Source organism: Dicentrarchus labrax, unplaced genomic scaffold (genome assembly GCF_905237075.1).
Source record: "Dicentrarchus labrax unplaced genomic scaffold, dlabrax2021, whole genome shotgun sequence".
NCBI classification, from domain to species: domain Eukaryota; kingdom Metazoa; phylum Chordata; class Actinopteri; family Moronidae; genus Dicentrarchus; species Dicentrarchus labrax.
This window is the reverse complement of record NW_026136708.1, coordinates 17,638,262-17,654,306: the sequence shown is the minus strand read 5'-3', so window position 1 is coordinate 17,654,306 and position 16,045 is coordinate 17,638,262. Positions and strand designations below refer to the sequence as shown.

The window sequence follows — 16,045 nt, the reverse complement described above, 5'->3', positions numbered from 1 at the left end:
GTCTGTATCTCTCAGTAGTGTTAACCAGCGGATCTCGACCTCCCCAACATGGCGACCACGCAGACGTCAAACGGAGAATGTTTCTATATCTGTGATTAGGAGCTCTAGGAGGAGCCAGAGGAACCTGATTGTTCTACTGATGATCTGTCTCGTGTGCTACTGTCAGGATATAGTGAAAGTTACAGTAAATATGACAAAAGGCCTTTTTAACTTTAAAGGGTTTAAAAAAACGTTTATATTTTTCATATATCTCACAGGATAAGAGCATGGTGAGGTGTGGAGCACAAACTATATCCTGATAGAACAATGGACAAACATCAAGGAGTATCTTTTGTTTGTAGCCTATGATTGCTATCTATCTATCTATCTATCTATCTATCTATCTATCTATCTATCTATCTATCTATCTATCTATCTATCTATCAGTGATATAAAATGGGTCCCCTTAAGGACAAAAAGGTTGAGAGCCACTGATTTGGAGGTTTTGAAGCAGCCTAACATCCTGATGTCATTTAATTTGATAACACGACCCTAAAAATGTCAATTAACTAACCTATAAAACATGATTATGCTTCTTGTAACCTGATGGATGGTAAGTGAGTGTACGTAAGTAAATCTTTATTTATATGGCACTTTAACACCGAGTTATACCTACATATAAATATATAAATATGTATACCCAATCAAACATACATAGGGAGCATGTAAATACAAACATAAGGGAGATAAAACAAGAGGGAAGGATCAATTAAAAGAGAGACGACAGATGAGAAAACAAACATTGCATTGCTACATTTTAGACTAACTGTAAATGATTTAAGGAAGCTTGACTGAGGTTAATGTAGAGGGAGTTACAGTAATCTAGACGGGAGAAAATAAAGCTGTGAATTAATTAACTGGAGGACAAAAAGCTTCTGATTTTTTATATACATTGTATATATTTTATTGTAAGGTACATACTTAGACTCTTATTATATTTCTTTATATATTTTGTACTTATATGTATACATTTGTATAACATATATAAAAATATTGTGTTAGATATTGTAATATAATTAGTATTTCTATTGTTTAACAGTTTGTGAGCGACTGTTTTTATCTTATTATTATAAAGAATGTACTTTTAATATTTAATATTAGGTAATTTTAATAGTCTCCTGTCATACAGAAGTGAAAGCCAGAAGGTTAACGACCACATTGAGCTGTCTGTCTCTCTCTCTGTCTGTCTCTCTCTCTGTCTGTCTCTCTCTCTTGCCTTTTGACGTGTGTGTGTGTGTGTGTGTGTGTGTGTGTGTTTTGTCTCCCTTTCTCACCCCTCCCTGTGCAAAAGTGCCACATGACCTGTCAAATAGGAAGTGAGGAAGCAACCGAGCAGCAACCGCAGCATCGACCAGAAACGAGAAGAGAGAGAGAGAGAGAGAGAGAGAGAGAGAGAGAGAGAGAGAGAATAAAAAAAAACCCTCCTCCGAAGTCGTCTCTTCTTCTTCTCCTCCTCGACGTCTACTATTATTATTGTTTTTTGTTGTTGTTGTTGTTTTTTTTAGCAGATAATCGACAACCCCTCTCGGTCGAGCGGACAAGCTCTCTAACTCGGGCCGCAGTCATGTACTTCAGGGTGTTTTTCTCTGTAGTTGTCGCTCTGATTGGCGCATCAGCAGCTTCAGACTCAGGTAAGTTTTTCTAGCGACCTTAAGCTAACTAGCTGCTAGCTGAGGCTACCTCCTCTTCCTCCTCTTCCTCCTCCTCTAGTTAGCTGTGTGAGCCTCCATTTTTATTCTTATTTATTTTTTTGCAGAGGCTGTTAACCCAGTTGCACAGTTGTCAGTCATTCTTGTTTTTAAGAAATATGTGTGTTTTTAAGGTTTTTAAATATCCACGCTGGCTAAGTTTGGTCAGGAAACAGCTAACGCTTTTAGCATGCTAGCAAAGCTGTGTAACCTGGAGGGGGGGTAAATGGTGTAATTGCACTAATGTGACTTTATTAGAGGATATAGGGTGGGTGAATTGTGGAACAAGGGGGCACAAGGAGACTTTGGTGTAACCCTAATAGTCGGATCCAGTTGATCAGGTATCAGAGAGAGGGAGAGAGAGAGAGAGAGGAGGAGGTGAGGGGGAGAGGAGAGAGGAGGAGGTGAGGGGGGGAGGGGGAGAGGAGGTGAGGGGGACCAGAACCAGATATGCTTGTTATGCAACAACCTTACATCTCTATTGTGTCACATTTTCTAATTGCACTGTAATACCCTGCTGTGTTTGTGTTCAACATCTGGAGGGCGACCGCTTCATTTTCTATCACATGCAGGAAGTTACCTATTAAAAAAAAAAAAAAAACCAAACAACCAACCCTTGACTAAATCTAATTTATCCCTTCTTCTTGTTGCAGATGGATGTCCTGCTATGGCATGTGACACATGTGGAACCGCTGGTGACTGCCAGTGGGTTAACTGCACATGTGAGTATCTGTCCTGAAAATGTGTGGCAGGTTTTGTTCTTTGTGTGTCCTAAATTGTCCAGACAGCTGAAACTGATTGGACACATGATTCCGGTGTGTGTGTGGGGGGGAATGTATGTGATGGCAGTGGACGCTGACTTTTTAAGATGATGTCATGCCAATTTCCCCTAAAGCCTCAAGCTGTGTGGTAAATGGGCCGACGTCACTAACCACCGCCATGCATCAGGACATGCTGGTTTTGGTGTAAATTACTGGTAAGGGGCGTCCTAACATGGGCTGAAGCCTCCTTTTATTATTTCAGACCACAGTAAATATAGTAAAGTAAATTCAGCGTAGAGGATCGACGCTAGTTGCGTTCTCCTTGAGCCGAATATAAAAGTCTCACTTTGAGTTCTGATTGTGCATTTTTCGGCCGTTTGTCTCCATCTCTCTGTTTCTTAATTTCATTATGTTAATGGAAATATCTGTCTGAACACGAGTGCTCCCAAGTATGAGAAATCTCCCTGACTTCTGCGCTGCGGAGGGGAGATGTGAAGAAATATGCTGCAGTGGTATTTTTCAACCTAATTTGGAAATCTGCTGGTTGTGATTGAGAAATATGCATCATTCAGTAAAAAGGGAATTGCCATAACAGAACTGCTTGACTGATTGCTTCCTGAGTCAACCAACGGCTTTCTTCATTCACTGCGTGCTGCTTCTGTGGTTTTTGTTTTTGTTGGTGAGGAGAGGAGCTTTTTTCCTGTTATCAGTGACAGGAAATGAGGTGACAGGTTTTGTGAGTAAAGCACAGAGCAGCCTGCATAATCTTGTATCTTTAAATAGTTGGTTTATCACACAATTTAATCATATCTGTTGAATGAAATTCTGTGATAAAACCTTGCTTGAAAGCACACCTCTAGCTCAGTATTTGGTAAAGTAGAAGCTACAGTGGACCTCTGGCAGAAACCTGAACCTGAAATCCTCACGAGTATGATGATTATTGACCACATCGCCCTAAAGGGCCTCACTCCAGCGCTGGCCCGGGTTCAGTATGTGCAGTCAGGCGTGCACGGGTCTCTAGTGATTGTGAAAATGATGAACAGGAGAGGAAGCGAGGGGATGTGTGGCAGGAAGCCTGCAATATCCTCACGCTGGGGAACAGAAGGAAGGAGAGGATAAAGGCACGAGTCAGAGGAAAAGAGTGTGCAGATAGGAAAAGATAAATTTCATGTGGCTTGTTGTTCCCATAATGTATGCCTCGGGGTGCAGCTCAGAAGGAACCGTGATATTGTCCTACATTCCAGTTGTCATTAAGCTCAGAGAATGAAAGACACCGTAGCGTGCGTGTAATCTTAACCCTTTTACTCATTAGTCTAGCATCTCGTGGGAGATGACCTGTTTGACAACTTTACCAATGAGAAGCTTTGAGTCTGTCCTACTGAGATCCCACACCCTGTTTCTTGTTTGTTCCTGAATGTTAAACTGTCCTGCGATGATACTTTACCCAATGATTCATTAAGCAGTTGAACCAGACAGGTGAGGTGACAATTATACGAGCATTTTTCCAGAGCAAAGGGACACGGGATAGTTTCCCGAAGGAGAAACCTGGTCAGGTTTACAATTGCACTGAATGCACATGAAGAAATAAGCAACAGACACAACAAATGTATCAAAATCTGTTGTCTCATTTAGTTTTAATCTACATAGTCCGTTTTTATTGTAAAAAAACAGATTTGATTAGCAGTTATCTTTTCCACTGGTCATATGATGTTAGTGTAAACAAGATAAATGACTCATTGCTACGAGGTTCAGGGAGGTTTTTGGCTGTTTTTATCTTGTTCTTGTTGGAAAATGTGTCTCTTCTACGCTGACTTCCGAGACTAGAACAAACTACTCACACCAGTCTACTACACAGCGATATGGAAAAGAACAGCCACGCAAACAAACACACACACACACACACACACACACACACACACACACACACACACACACACACTAAGTAAGCCTAGAGCTAAAGCCTTTCACAAACTCCAGAATGGATCACCTATTTGATATGAACTCAGCAAAAACCAGAAAGGTCAGCTCTGGCCAGTCGAGGTGACTCTGCTGGAGTACAGCGTAACCACACTGCTGCAGCAAGCTAACGCCTACCACATTGTCATTACCAGATTTATCTTTGGTTTAGGGATTTTGTGTAAACAAGCACTTGGCGTCAGAGGCGCATTTCCCAGCAGCCCAGTGTTTAAATGCTCAGAAACTTTTACACGTGTACATGCGAGCTCTGTAGCGTCTCTTAAGTACAGGCTGCAGTCTGTGACAAAGCTTATTGAGTGCTCCTAACCAAGAGGCTGCTTTCTGTGGTTAAGATGGGCCGTTGAGGGTTTCGTTCACACCTCTGGCTTGAACAAGCTGTGGATGATGATGTCACCATCTTGAAAAAGGGTGAGAGTCAGTCCTAACGTTCACAGCTGCCTGCGAGATAACAGCCCTCTGACCTACTAGAGGGTGAAAGAAAAACCTCCCACATGGTTCGGCATACATAGATCGCAGTGTCAGATCACACAAAGAGTGTGAAAATTAAGCCAACACTTTTTAAAAAGGCTTTATCTTTGATATAACTAAATCACAGTTAGAAAGGCAGTGAGTCATTAAGTTTGCGGCTTTAAAAAGTGTCACTTTTTTGAGTTTTAAAATATGTGACACAACTTATTTTTTGTGCTCAAGGGCTGAAAAACAAACATAAAAACAGTGAGAAGCTGCATAAACAGTGTTGGCAAGTCAAAGGCCAGTGACTGCGATAGACACCTGACAGAAAAGCTACCAAATACCACAAAACCCCGGCCTCAATAGTAACCACATAACTGAACCAGCAGCGCCACAGTCTCAACACACTCTTTACATCATGGGCTCAACAAACTAATAGTTATGACAGGACAGCCATTTGATAGATGCGTGTATCCTTGGCCATCGCACAAAGATGCATTACCTGATTCGAGGACCACAAAGTGCAGCTTTGTGAGCTGTGGAAAACGTAACGCAGACTCATGAGTCATTTTCTGACCCTATTTGGACAAAGCCAAAAGATGCTTACAACAATGGCCGCAGCCTTACTGTTGTAAAGTTGTATCTGTAATTTTAGTAATTTATGGGGAACCATCTGGCGGGTCTTTTTAGGTTTCGGTTGCTGTGGATTATTGTGTAACAAGGAGGAAACATGTAGGAAGGTGTTTTACAGCACCAGGTGCACTATACTGAGTAGACACAGTTCACTTTATGATGTTCCTGTATTCCCGGAAGACAATATCCTCATACGCTTGTAGAAACATATTTAAGAGGGATTTCTTATCAAGGCAACAAGGTGAACGGCATTTAATGGCCTCGCCTGTCACCATATTTAAGCATTATTGAAGCTTTGTGGGACATGTATGTATTACTTCTGTTGCGTAGGGCCTGTAAAACAGCATTCCAGAGAGGACTGAGACATGTGCAGGCAAAGTGCGGCCATCCTGGATGTCCACTAAGTCCATTCAATGGATCTTGATGAATCAAAGCATCGTATGTCATTAAAGTAGTATGTTTTTTAGATTATGGGTCTACGTTTGTACGTCTGAAAGTGCTGATAAATGCCCGTTATAATTTCTCACAGCTAAGATAGGTGTGTCAGATAAAAAAACATTTACAGATTTACTTACTGTCAAGTGTATAGGAGCATAAACTCCTCACATTTGAGAAGCCAGAACTGGAAAATGTGGGGGAGGTTTTGCTGTGGAATTAAAATCAGTTGATCATTTATCAAAGTAGTTGCTAATAAATCTTCTATCCATCTATACATTGACCAATCATTTAACCTTTTAATGCAGAATATATTTATCAGTTATCAAAGCTTCACACACATTCAAAATCCCACAAACATAACTTCTGATAAAAACACTCACATGAAGGACATTTGAAACAAATGTTATGGTTTAGTTATTGCAACAGTTGATCACGTCTGTAAATTAGTAAAATTATGTTTCTTTGGTACATTAATAAATAGCTAGATCAATGCTACGTCTGTCCTTGGCAAGTATTTGGGGCAGGCTAGACTTTATGGCAGAACAAAGTCCCTTTCTGTCGTGGTTAATTAGTAATCCAATTTTACAATAAAGGAGGATACACCTAGTGGATCAAACTGTGACTCAGCAGACTGAACATAGAAAAACAAATAGAAAAGTCTTCAGTCTTAAGCAGTGGAAGAAAGTAACTGCTGTAAAGAAGAAGGATTATAAGTTACTTAAACTTTTATACTTCTTCTCCAGGATTTTTCAGAGCGAAATACATTTATTTGACGTTTGTAGTTGCAGATGAACATTTTACATACAGAATATTTGTTTATAGAATATAATGCGTTGTGATTTAATTACTGATCCGTGAGTAAAGTTGTTCAAATGAGCTCAATCTGGAGCAGCTAAAACATTAAAAGTCTTCTTACGTGTTTATACATTAGTAATATTTTACTTACTTTTACATTGTGGCTTTAGACTTAAGTATATGATCTAAATAATTATTCCTCCCCTGGTCTTAAGTTGGGTCCTAATATTTTCTATTATCAGTAAGGCTGTGCTAAAAAATCGATACGGCAATATATCGTGATATTTATTTACGTGATCTACTACATCGATTTCCAGCTCCAAAAATCGATATTTTAAAGGGGGAAAAAAATCATGTTTTAAACAGGTTGAGATGTGAACTACAACCTCAGCCCCTGTAGGTGTCGCAGTACGACACTGGTTGCCTCGAATTGGCGGGCGCAGTTTCTGGCAGAGTGAGAAATGGAAGCAGCATGTCTACTGACGGTATTAGAGCAGCACCTTCAAAATACAAAGCCGATGTGTGGGTGCACTTTGGTTTCAAAAACAAACCAGGGAGCATGGACTTGGATAAAGCAAATGCAATTTGCAAGCTCTGTCACGCTGCTGTGAAATATTCAGGTAACACAACCAACTTGCGAACTCACCTTGTCAGACGCCATGTAGATACAACAGCGTTACCGCAGCAACCAAAATCTGTCGACACGAGGCAAACTACGCTTGTGATGAGTGACAATAAGGAGTACTTGTGCATATGCACTTTATTTTCATGTGTACATTTCAGCTCAGTCCTCTACTAGCCCCACACCATCAGTGAGTTCACTGTGCACTTTATTTTCTTGTTTTCAATATCAGTGCGTCCAGTTAAAGTGCAAGAGTGCACATAATTTTCATTTTGATATAATGACAGCTAGATCTGTGTGTTTGGTAATTTGCCAAATATAAATAAATTGAAAAAGGACCTTTTGAATTACATTGTTTTGACTCAATTTGTCTGCTGAATTATCAATATAATATAGTTCTGTTTTTATATTCTCAGTTAACTATGTGGAATATCGCAATATACATCGTATCGCAATGTCTCGTGATGCGTATCGTATCGTGAAGTCCTTGACAATACCCACCCCAATTATCAGGGTGTTATGAATTAATGATGTTTCAAGTCATGATCTTGTATTGCCAGATGCAGTGCTGATTTAAATTTTCATTTTAAAGCTTTCAAGCATCAATTTCTAATAAACAAGTAGGTTTTTTTTATTATTTTATTTTATGGGGGCAGCAGGATGGCAGGAACGCCACCCACCCCGCTGCAGGATGTGGGCTTGTGTGAGCAACTGCTCCGACCTTCCTGTGGAGGAGATAAGAAAAGTGATATGCAGTAGGGCAATTCTTTTTTTTCATAAGTATTTGTAAGCACAAAACAAGTGAGAGAGAGTTAATCAGATGCAGCTGTGTGCACTCTATGAAATTTGAACATGAAATCGACTGTAGGCCAGTGTGTTTCGGACACACAGTGATGTTCTTGATGAGCTGAGTAATGAGATCTGTGAGTAACCAGTCATCAGCTCAAAATAACTTGAACTTAAATGAATAAAATCAAGTGCTTTTTGCTCTTGCATACACACAACAGAAACTGAAATCTACTTCGAAAAGCTTGGGTAGATTTAATTCATATAAAGCATGGGTCAGGCTTTTAATGGATGATATTTTGTCTCTTTCAGCAATTGTTGGCTGTCGCAACATGACGCTTATGGCAGAAAATGAGACCTGCAGCAATGTCAGCTGCTCAGGTGAGTTTTAACAGCACAATGGTTCTAAATAAAAGACTGTAAATTAACATTTTGTATTAACAGACTCTTTCAGGCCCCAAGAGAATCAGCTGACATTTGTAGGCTAAAAAACATTTCTCCAAGTTTTGGAGTGTAAATTGTCTGCAGATTCTGTTCGGGTCTAGTTTTGCTCTAACTAAGGTGTCAGTTAATGGTGTGTGTGTGTGTTTGTCAGCACTTGTTGTCTTTGTTTGTGTCTAAAAGACTTGTCTAGGTGTGGAGTATAATTTTCACCTGCCTAAGAGAAATGATGAGGGGAGCGTTGCTAAACTTTTCTTGTTGTTTGGGTGGTGTTTCTTGCTACCTCCCCCTGTCTTGGTGTTGATTCTCTGTCCTGCTGAACCCATAATAATTACAACTTCAACTGCCTCGACTACAGCTGCTGCTACGACTACTCCCCCTCCCTCTACAGCGTCCCCTGCCCCTGTTGTCACCACCGCTAACAGCACCTCAGGTAACCAGTCCCGAAAAGACTCTGCTTCTCCCTGCTCGTCTGTGTTGTCCGGTGTATAAGCTTTTAAAGTTATAATCCTTAAGAATGTCATCAAATAATTTTTTTTAGCAATAGCCACTCCGTAATTACCTCTGTGTGTGGTAGGTTTTCGTTTTGCCTTCGCAGTTTTAAATTACCTTTTGCTTGCTCAAGGGATTCACAGGAAACAATGCTGCATATAATCTAGTGTTAATGTTTTAATTTCATCTCACTCAGCCTCACATCCTCATCTTTATCAGAGCTGTATTAAGTTAGCGCTAATGGAAACCCAACATTTTATACTGTTGCTGCGTTACATTAAAAGACTTTTTAATCGCGAAACACGGGATGGCTTTTTATTGTGAAGCAGTCACAGAAAACACAATCACTGTGTTTCAGTAGTCGTTCAGCACGGCCTCATTGACTTCGCCTCGATACACGCCCTCTGGGGGAATCACCGTCGCCATTATAAGTGTCATGCCCAAGTGTAAACCTATCGTGATATCACCCATTGGTTTGTGGAGAACCATTTCGAAGCCTCAAGTTCTGCATTATGTAGGTTTTTCTGAGCAAGCAGTGATGATGTACTGCGAGTAGAGCTGTGCTCACTGGATGTGCTTAGTTTTGACTTGTCCGTAGAAGGAAACAATGGTGGCCCGCCTGGTCACACGTGTTCTTGTATTACAGATAAACCGTACATTAAAATATGTTTCTGAACTGATTTTAGGCTTGAAATAGCCAACGGCCTAAAGCATACCGTGCTTTATCGTCTATTTTACTCAAAACTGGACAATAATATACAGAATGAACATGATGCTTTATGGAAGACGACTTTAATCTAGCTAATACATCCAGTGAGAAGCAGTGTAATTTCTCCATAAGGCTCAATACTGTCTGACTGTATATCAGTCTCAGTGCATTGCAGTTAATGCATTTGGTGCGATGGTTAGGTGATAGTAATGTACTTAAAACTCTGGTTATTTTATTTACATGCCGTGCACAAAGCTCATTAATCAACCTTTACACATCAGTGTAAATGTGCTTAGGTTAATGGGATAATGTGTCTCTGTATGAGAATCACAGGAGAATTTTTTTTTTAAGTTTTTAATTGAAACAAATCTACAGGTATTTATGATGATTTGTAGAAACCAGTATATAGCACTAATAGCCTACAACTGGCGGTCGATCCGTGATAGCTTGGACTGAAAGTGTACAAGGGCAACTGTGTTCAGTTTAAATGTGTCACGTATGCTCTTACAAAATACCATGGGCTGAATGCGAATGAGGGGAAGTCCAACTACCAATGAAACACAAATGCACTAACCACGATTGCTCATCAAAAATGGGTCCACAAAACAAGACAGCAGTCATTTTCAGCATTTCTGATCAGTGGATCATTATTACTTTTGGCAAGGGACTAATGGAACAAGAGTGAGCTGTTAGACGAAGGATCTAGTTACAGAGTTAGAGGCAACAGGCTGCACACTTCACAGCAAGGCAGCAAACCTTACCGAGGCCTGCTGGAGTGTGGAAAACTACGCCTAAATCTTAAGGATTACAACTTCTAAACAATTGGTTTAAAGTTAAACGGTGTAAAGGCTAATGGATGTGTTCTTACTGTGACTCTACGACAGGAAATGGAACTACTATTTCCACCGTTGCCCCCACTCAGAGTGGTAACAGCTCCACCACTACGCCTGCATCCTCTGCTTCAAGTAAGTGGAAAAATCTGGTATTATGAAAGAGCGGGAACATTGTGATTTGTCCTATAATCTACAGAAACAAGAATAACTCCACTATCTCTGTTTTCCTTTTTGCTCTGCCTTTTATCACAGCTGGAACCAGCACAAGTACCACAACAGTTTCCCCTTCTCCTGAACCTCACAAGAACACCTTCGACGCTGCGAGCTTCATTGGTGGGATAGTGCTGGTCCTTGGCCTGCAGGCAGTGATCTTCTTCCTCTACAAATTCTGCAAGTCCAAGGACCGCAACTACCACACCCTTTGAAGCAGCTGCACTTTTGGATCAAAATCACTCGACTTATCCCCGCCAACCAGAGAAGATTCCCCCGCTCGGCACGCAGTCATCGCAACAGACTCAAACAGTGTTTTCAAGCAGGTTTTCTAGATCTTTGATGTTTATTCCACTATTGGTTTAGGCCTGCATTAGCGTCTGTATTAAGGCAACCGTGCAGGTCTGCATGTATAATTCACATCGCAGTAACGTGTCAAACTAAACAGATCTCTCCAGCCAGTGATATTATATTTAAGACTTGAGCATATGGATTACATCATCTGGTTGCTACTCCCACCTCCTGCCGTTAGTCATTCTGCAAAGACCATTTTCCAGCAAATTGAGGGGGTTCGTGTTATTTACTACCCCTCTCACCACCACTTGAGAGTTAAAGAATTACTCATACATACAAAGTAGCTTTCCTGTCAATGCTTGGGAGTTGTACAGCTGCAAACCGGTAGCATTTACATCATTGTTGTGTCTTGATTTGGAAACACTGTTTGAGGTCACAGCTATTCCTTAAATGTGACGACTGTGATGATTCAGTATTGCTTTTAGTCCATTCGACCCTCCCCGCAGCTGTTTCATGTATATGTGTTCATAGATGGTGTAAAAGAGGTGGGGATACTTAAAGTACGAGGGAATAAAAGCAACACTAAATCATCTGATGTCAGACTTAAAAAAAATAGCTATTCCTTCTGGTTATTTTGTGTTATTATTTAGGAGTGCTGTGCGATTTCTGCTGTTGACTTCCCTGGATAATTCTCCCCCTCCCCCCCAATACTAGTTATTATAAAGAGATATCAAAAACCGACTGCCAGTAGAGCAGCTCAATGCAATAAATCATGTAACAAGTTCCATCTCCCATCCTTTAATCTCCCAACTGTTATTTCTGATCTTTACCGACGTCAAAACTTACCCATCCAGGTTGCTAATTGTTGAGCTGGCCCCTTTGGTCCCATGTTTTTTGTTTTTTGGAGTTGTCAGGAAAAAAAAGCACCTGTGGGTCAAAATGAAAGATTGTAGAATATTTCATTTGTTTTAATAATGTAGATAATATAGAGAAATGGGGAGATAAAAGCAAATGGCATGCACCTTCTTGATGTGGACAGTGATAGCAGTGAAGTGCCTTTAATGTCCAGTATGACTTAAAGTTAGACGTGGAGGAGGATTTTCTGTCGATTGAGGCTCAAGTGTTATCGTTAGTTTATGTTTCTGAAGAAAGAAACGGTATCGCGGTGCTGATATTGGTGAGGACCGTAGTATCGCAGCTGGACTGAAGAGCCTTTTATTGTTGAAGAATACCGTAGATAGTCATCACTCGAGGGCCTTAATCAGTCGAGATCGAAGTTTTTTTCCCTATAAGTCGAGGACTATATTCAGTGCATGAAACCTATGGTCTTCTCACTGGTGACCTTGTATAAATGAATAATTTAAGGCGCTCTCCCTTTTTTTTTTTTTTTTTTTTTTGTAGCTCCCAAGGCTGCTCACAAATTTCCTCCCACTGCACTATTTATGTGTCAGAACTCAGCTGTAAATTGCGTTTAATTTTGAAACACTGAACAGTGAGCTGGCAGGACATTTTGGGCTCCTGTTGGGCGCTATAAATCTGGGAGGGGTACCTTGTTTTTCTTTTCTTTTTTCTTTTTAAAGAAAAGGCAAAAATATTGGATTTAATTTAAAAAACTTGAGTATTGGAGGGAGTGCATTGAAGTAAAAATGTTGGCTTGTTTGAGTGCTGGTTTGGTTAAATGAGCATTGCACCTCTGATTTCTGACTTTCTGCCGTATAAATGAGAGGATTGTGAGTGAAGTGCAGAACTGCAACAGCTAAGTGGCCATGCTAGAGCTCATGTCAAGTTCTCTTATTAGCTTGCTGCTAACTGTGATTTTTTTTTTTTTTCTTCTTCCCCCCCCCTCTTCCTCCATTTTGTCCCTCCTGTACATAGCCATGTCCTGTTTTTGTTTATCCTTTTGGTTTCAACTTGAGGAAAGGCTAAATGAAGGAGTGTTTATCAGTACATTTTTCTTGTAGCGGGCTCGTCAGTGTCAAGAATGTTTAGTTAAACAGCTTTTCTTTTTCTTCTCTTGATTGCATGCTGGATGCTTGGAGTTGTGATTTTTTGTATCCTCCCACTGCATATGCTCTTAAGGATTTAGACACTTAAAAACCACTCGATTATTTGTGATTAGCCCATATGCTAGCTGAAAGAATTGCCTTGAAACAGTGTGCATTAAGCCAAAGTCCTCAGTTTTGGCATGGAAATTGAGCATTGCACTGACAAGCTTTGTTTTGTAACTTTGTCTTTGTACATGTTTTCATGATTCAGCCAAAATCAAAAAAACAAAAAACAAACTTAAAAAAAAAAAAATCCAATGCTTGTATAAATACTCAGTCTTGAATAGTAATAGATAGTGGATGAATAATCACCTTGTTTTGTATGACCACGAACAGTAAGAAATTCATGAGTGCAGTTTCTTTTTTTCTTTTGGCTTTCATCATTTTAGGATTACATGTTTTTTCTGCTGCTCACCATTAACACGCCTTTTTAACCTAGTTACCTGGTGGCATTAGGCTACAGCCCAAAGACCCAATTATGGCGAGTAGGCCTACAGAGTTTGGCCTCAGCTGCACCCGTTTGTCCATTCTCTGCATGTGGAGAGCCTTCGCCCCCCCAAATTTAGAGAGAAATATTTGAGTTTTATCCACAGCCGTCGAGCGCTACGCTGCGTAACCACTGAAATCCAGTCAAAGTGCTCTCTGCTTTTTCGACATGCTTGCTGCATTCCTTAAGAACACGGCATCACATGTTGACATTGCCGTGTGTCCAAAACACCTCTGGTATCCATGGATACCAATAGATGTCCATTGTGTTGCCTCTCTGCAGCTTCTGCTACAAGTCCACTAACTCAGTCTGTGCACCTCTTTTTAAGGAAAAGTGCCTTATTCAGTTAATATCCACATATAGTTGTAGTTTGTAAAAAAAAAAAAAAAAAAAATTATATGCCACACATATTAAATATCAACGGGACTCAGCACTTTCAGACCCCTGTGAAGTGGTTTTTTTCTGTGTATTCTGCTTAAATGTCTTGTTTTGTCACGCTCAGCCTTAACTTCTTGATCAAAAATCCACAGAGCATTTGCTTGTGACAGGCTGTCTAGGTAATTAACAGGCGGCATTTGAATGCAGTTTGTGAGTGTGTACTCAGTGGCTGGCATGTCGGTAGCATTTAAGTGCCTACATTTTGACCAATCGCACATTGTAGGTGTTTAAAAATGCTCCTGAAATGGCTGTAACCAGCTAACGAATGGCACAGTTTTCAATTGAAGCCTGATTGTAGCTTGGACAACTTCCCACCAGCACATTGTGATAAAATAACTTAGCGGTAATTGTGCAGCCACAGACCTCTTAATGTTCTTTAACTGCAACATTTTGTCCATGAAGCAAACAGTCACGTGATGACTTGAAGTTCTCTTTGGTTGTAATTTTCAATTGTTTTCATTGAATTACTTGTTTTCTTTAGACTTCCTTAAGAAAAGTCCCAATTTGCTTGGTCATGGAGGGCTCTCCTATCAGTTTTCAGCCTTGCAGTGTCCCAAGAGCAACAAGTTAAAAAGCTTTTTGATTCCCTCCTTTGCCTCGTGGCTTTATTGCTATGTGCACACACACACTGTAGTGCCATATATTTTACCTTGTTGTGTTAAGAGGCCATCAGTCTTGTAGGTACGATTTAGATTTTTTTCTGTGGCTTTGCTCCAAACCCCACTTTGACACACAAACACATACACACACACACAGCCAAACATAGACACTTGCAGGTGCCACTATGCCCCCCCCCCCCAAAACCCTCGGAAATGGTTTGTGCTTATTTTTGTGCTCTTTTGTTTCTTCCTTCTTCTCTCAACCCTTTTTATTTTGTGCCTTGTTTTTCTAGTGTTGCCTTTAGTTTCACAATGTAAAACCAATAAAGTTTGAATATTGTTAAACAAATCGCTGTATTTACCCTTCATTTGATGACAGTGTCAACTTTCTTGGAGCTGGCTGATTTACATGACAAATCACAAGTGGGACGATGATACGCAGCCAGGTCTCAGTGTAAGGCTCCATCGCCATGGTTACAGTTGAAAGACTAGTTGCCACGGACAACAAAAGGTATCAAGTTCAGGCTTTTCTTTGTCTTGCCGTGTGTGTGTGTGTGTGTGTGTGTGTGTGTGTGTGTGTGTGTGTGTGTGTGTGTGTGTGTGTGTGTGTGTGTGTGTGTGTGTGTGTGTGTGTGTGTGTGTGTGTGTGTGTGTGTGTCTCTAATGCTGGGTCAACAAGCAAACAGCAGATTAGAGCTGAACAACCATATAATCATCATATTTATAGTATTAACATTCAGATGTCTACAAATTCAGCACTTTATACCTATTAAATCTGGATTTGGCATTAAATATCTTAACCAAAATGCCAAACTATTCAAAACTTTATGTCTTATTTGCCGTGTAAACTGACTGTAACTCTGCTTTACCTGCTCCTCCATGTGAGTGTGTTGGTCAGTGTGCTTGCAGCCATTTGGGAAAAGCACTAATATAATTTACATTCTTATTGATGTTGTACAGCTGGATCCACCCTAACCCCATCAATGCCCTCCATCTCTGTTCTCTGCCTGATTATCTAGAGTTAGTTCGTATCTCCTAGTGATGTGAAAGATATCTTGGTATAAAAAAACGTTTCTGACACTGTTCATTTTTTCTTTTTCTGGCTTTGGCAGCAATAAACTGCCGTCACTTTCGGTATTGAAATTATGTTTCATACTTCAGCCTCTTCAGGCCTCTATGAATCCCTCAGATCAAGCAATCCTAGAAGGAGCAGCTCACCACTGACGCCCACGATGTCGTAACCTGTGAAGAGGGGTCACAAGTTAACATTGCTTAATTTTCACAAGCCTGAAATGTTGGTAACCACTG

The 16,045-nt window shown here is 40.3% G+C and overlaps 1 protein-coding gene across 2 annotated transcripts; it reads left to right on the top strand.

Annotated features, from left to right (window-relative positions):
• The first annotated feature begins 999 nt into the window (after positions 1-999).
• On the top strand, positions 1,000-15,086 carry cd164 (CD164 molecule, sialomucin). 2 transcript variants are annotated; one of them, XM_051409810.1, is made up of 6 exons: positions 1,284-1,670; positions 2,381-2,449; positions 8,502-8,570; positions 8,989-9,063; positions 10,716-10,796; positions 10,917-15,086. In XM_051409810.1, exons 1-6 carry the CDS (start codon positions 1,337-1,339, stop codon positions 11,087-11,089), a joined length of 801 nt encoding a protein of 266 aa, XP_051265770.1. In that variant the 5' UTR covers positions 1,284-1,336; the 3' UTR covers positions 11,090-15,086. The 2 variants fall into 2 exon arrangements, with proteins under 2 accessions (XP_051265771.1, XP_051265770.1); XM_051409811.1 differs by lacking the exon at positions 8,989-9,063 and having other exon boundaries at positions 1,000-1,670.
• Positions 15,087-16,045: the final 959 nt, after the last annotated feature.

Coding starts and splice junctions, on each gene's coding strand:
- cd164 (XM_051409810.1), top strand. CDS start 1,337: ATGACCTGTCAAATAGGAAGTGAGGAAGCAACCGAGCAGCAACCGCAG. Junction 1,671..2,380: donor ATCAGCAGCTTCAGACTCAG/GTAAGTTTTTCT, acceptor TTCTTGTTGCAG/ATGGATGTCCTGCTATGGCA. Junction 8,571..8,988: donor CAGCAATGTCAGCTGCTCAG/GTGAGTTTTAAC, acceptor CCTCGACTACAG/CTGCTGCTACGACTACTCCC.